At 41.5% G+C, this 2130-nt stretch overlaps 1 protein-coding gene across 1 annotated transcript in view; it reads right to left on the bottom strand.

Annotated features, from left to right (window-relative positions):
- The window catches only part of LOC107099535 (latent-transforming growth factor beta-binding protein 1-like), a 49837-nt gene that overhangs the window by 8359 nt on the left and 39348 nt on the right, over window positions 1-2130 (bottom strand). The window contains exons 29-30 of the mRNA XM_015397695.1: window positions 776-941; window positions 404-693 (exon numbers count right to left, since the gene is read on the bottom strand). Coding sequence (XP_015253181.1) covers window positions 404-693; window positions 776-941 — 456 coding nt within the window. The remainder of the gene's footprint in view (window positions 1-403; window positions 694-775; window positions 942-2130) is intronic.

The raw sequence follows: 2130 nt of genomic DNA, 5'->3' as shown, positions 1-2130 counted from the left end.
ACGTGTATGATGTAATGATGTGATGATGTGGCAGACTGAAGTAGAAAATGCTTCTTTAACCTTTTAGTCATTGCCACTTCCTGCGAAGTAAGCCCAGATGGTGAACAGCTGCCTCCTGTAACTCTAAGCAACTTCTCTGATCTGAGTAAGATTACAATTTATATCATAATCTGTTGTGTTGTCTCCTGGTTATTTAATACATATAAGTTATGAAGTGTTATTTAAAGAGTTTGTCCCGAGTGATCTCGTTCAGGGAAAAGAAACAGAAAGATATAAAGATGTAAATAAAGAGCCTATCTTTAAAACTGCTCTGGGGCAGATCAGTTTTTGATGCTGTTTTCTATAGTGTTTATATCCAAGGGGGATTAGAGGTCCAAACACAGCTAATGAACTGAAAACTTACGCTCATACACCCTCCGGGGTCCTCCTCCGCCTCCTGCACTCCTGTCTGTGAAAGGAGGAAAAGGTGGTGCCGGCCTCCATGTCCTGAAGTCGTCCTCCTCCTCCCCTTCTCCGTAGGGAGATCTGGGCAGCGGAGCCAGGTTTAGAGGAGGCGAGTTGGGCAGGGATGGAGGGTCGGGCCGTGACCCGAATGCAATGTCTGACCTGGGGTCTGGAGGGAGCCTGAAGGTTGGAGCTCTGGGCGGGGAGCCGTCAGGCCGGCTGTAGTCTCCTTCAGGGTAGAAACCAGGACTGAAAGGGAATTTTCACCTGTTAGGAAATCAAACACCCAAAAATAATTTAGGGTCTCAGAAACCATCTCCTTTATCCTCACCTGAACTCAGACCCACGATAGGCTTCATCCGGTGGGCCGAAGGAGGACGGGGTCCTTCCCCTGATCCCTGACCTGCTGCCCCCTACATAATCTTCATAATCAAGAGGATCATAATCTCTCTCAGGAAGCGGCTCTGGAGGGAAGTACTCCGGACTATAGGGAGGAGCTGGAAAGATGAGGAGAGGAGCCACATATTATCCCTCTGCTGACATGCTGCTGCTGGACTGAGGAACATTTGTGCAAAACCTGAAGGTTTTGTTGAGGAGGCCGGGTTTAAAGCAATACTGTTGAATTTTAAGCCACAAGGGGCACTAGAGCTGTAACTTCCAGTTTTAGTACCTCTTAAAGCAACTGGACAGATGGCGCTTTACTTCATTACTTATTTTTCTTCCTACTTCTGACTTCTACTCATTACATTTTCACACTAGTATTTGTACTTTCTTTTCCATACATTTTTAAAACAAACATTACTTGTTACTCTTGCTTCAGTTTAAAGTTTATAAATATTTATTTCACGTCAATGTAGATCATGGTCGCCATCCATAACTAGTAAAAACTAGATGTCGATGTCGAAATGTCTGAAAGGTCGGACACAGGCGAGAGCGTAACGGGAGATGGAGACCAACAAGACCTCCCTCATCCTCGGCCCTATCTCAAAGAATTTTTCAAAATAGTCAAAAAGTTGAGATTTCAATTCATATAGTGGCACCTGGCTGTTTTTTTTAGAAGTTACTTTACACTTTAAGTAGTTTTTTGGAGCACATACTTTTCACTTTTACTTGCTTAAAGAGGTCAAGTTGACCTCTTTTACCAGAGTGTTTTTAAACTACAATATCTATACTTCCACTTAAGTAACAAAATTACAGTGTGTACTTTTGACACCACTGTAAATGAGTATCTCTGAAACTCTTTGAGGTTTTTACCTCAATAAAATAATAAGACTGGATAAATAAAGAAAAGCCTCTCAGTTCCCCTTATATAGCATAAGACAGACAGAGGTGCAGCTTTGAGTAGGTATTCAAAAAGCATTTATATTTAGATATTGCTAACAACAATAATTTCTATATTATTGTTGTTTATGCTTTTTAACAGTGACTGTGAGGTGAGGGCAGCTTATGCTCATAATGACTTCACTAAAATACATTAATTTCTTATTTTAAGATACATTTTTTAGCTAGAGTGAAAATTTAAAATCTCAGAGTGGCCCCATGCGGTCAGATATTGGCCAAACTGATCACAAAGTAGGTCAAGCAGTCAGTTATAGTTTCTGTCTCGAGCATCTATCATAGCAGCACCTCTGTTAAATGGTAAATGGCCTGTACTTATATAGCGCCTTTATTCAAGTCAGGAGACTT

The sequence above is a fragment of the Cyprinodon variegatus genome, unplaced genomic scaffold (genome assembly GCF_000732505.1).
Source record: "Cyprinodon variegatus isolate N-32 unplaced genomic scaffold, C_variegatus-1.0 Scaffold881, whole genome shotgun sequence".
NCBI classification, from domain to species: domain Eukaryota; kingdom Metazoa; phylum Chordata; class Actinopteri; order Cyprinodontiformes; family Cyprinodontidae; genus Cyprinodon; species Cyprinodon variegatus.
Note: the sequence above shows the minus strand (reverse complement) of the source record. Positions and strands in the feature narration are given on the sequence as shown.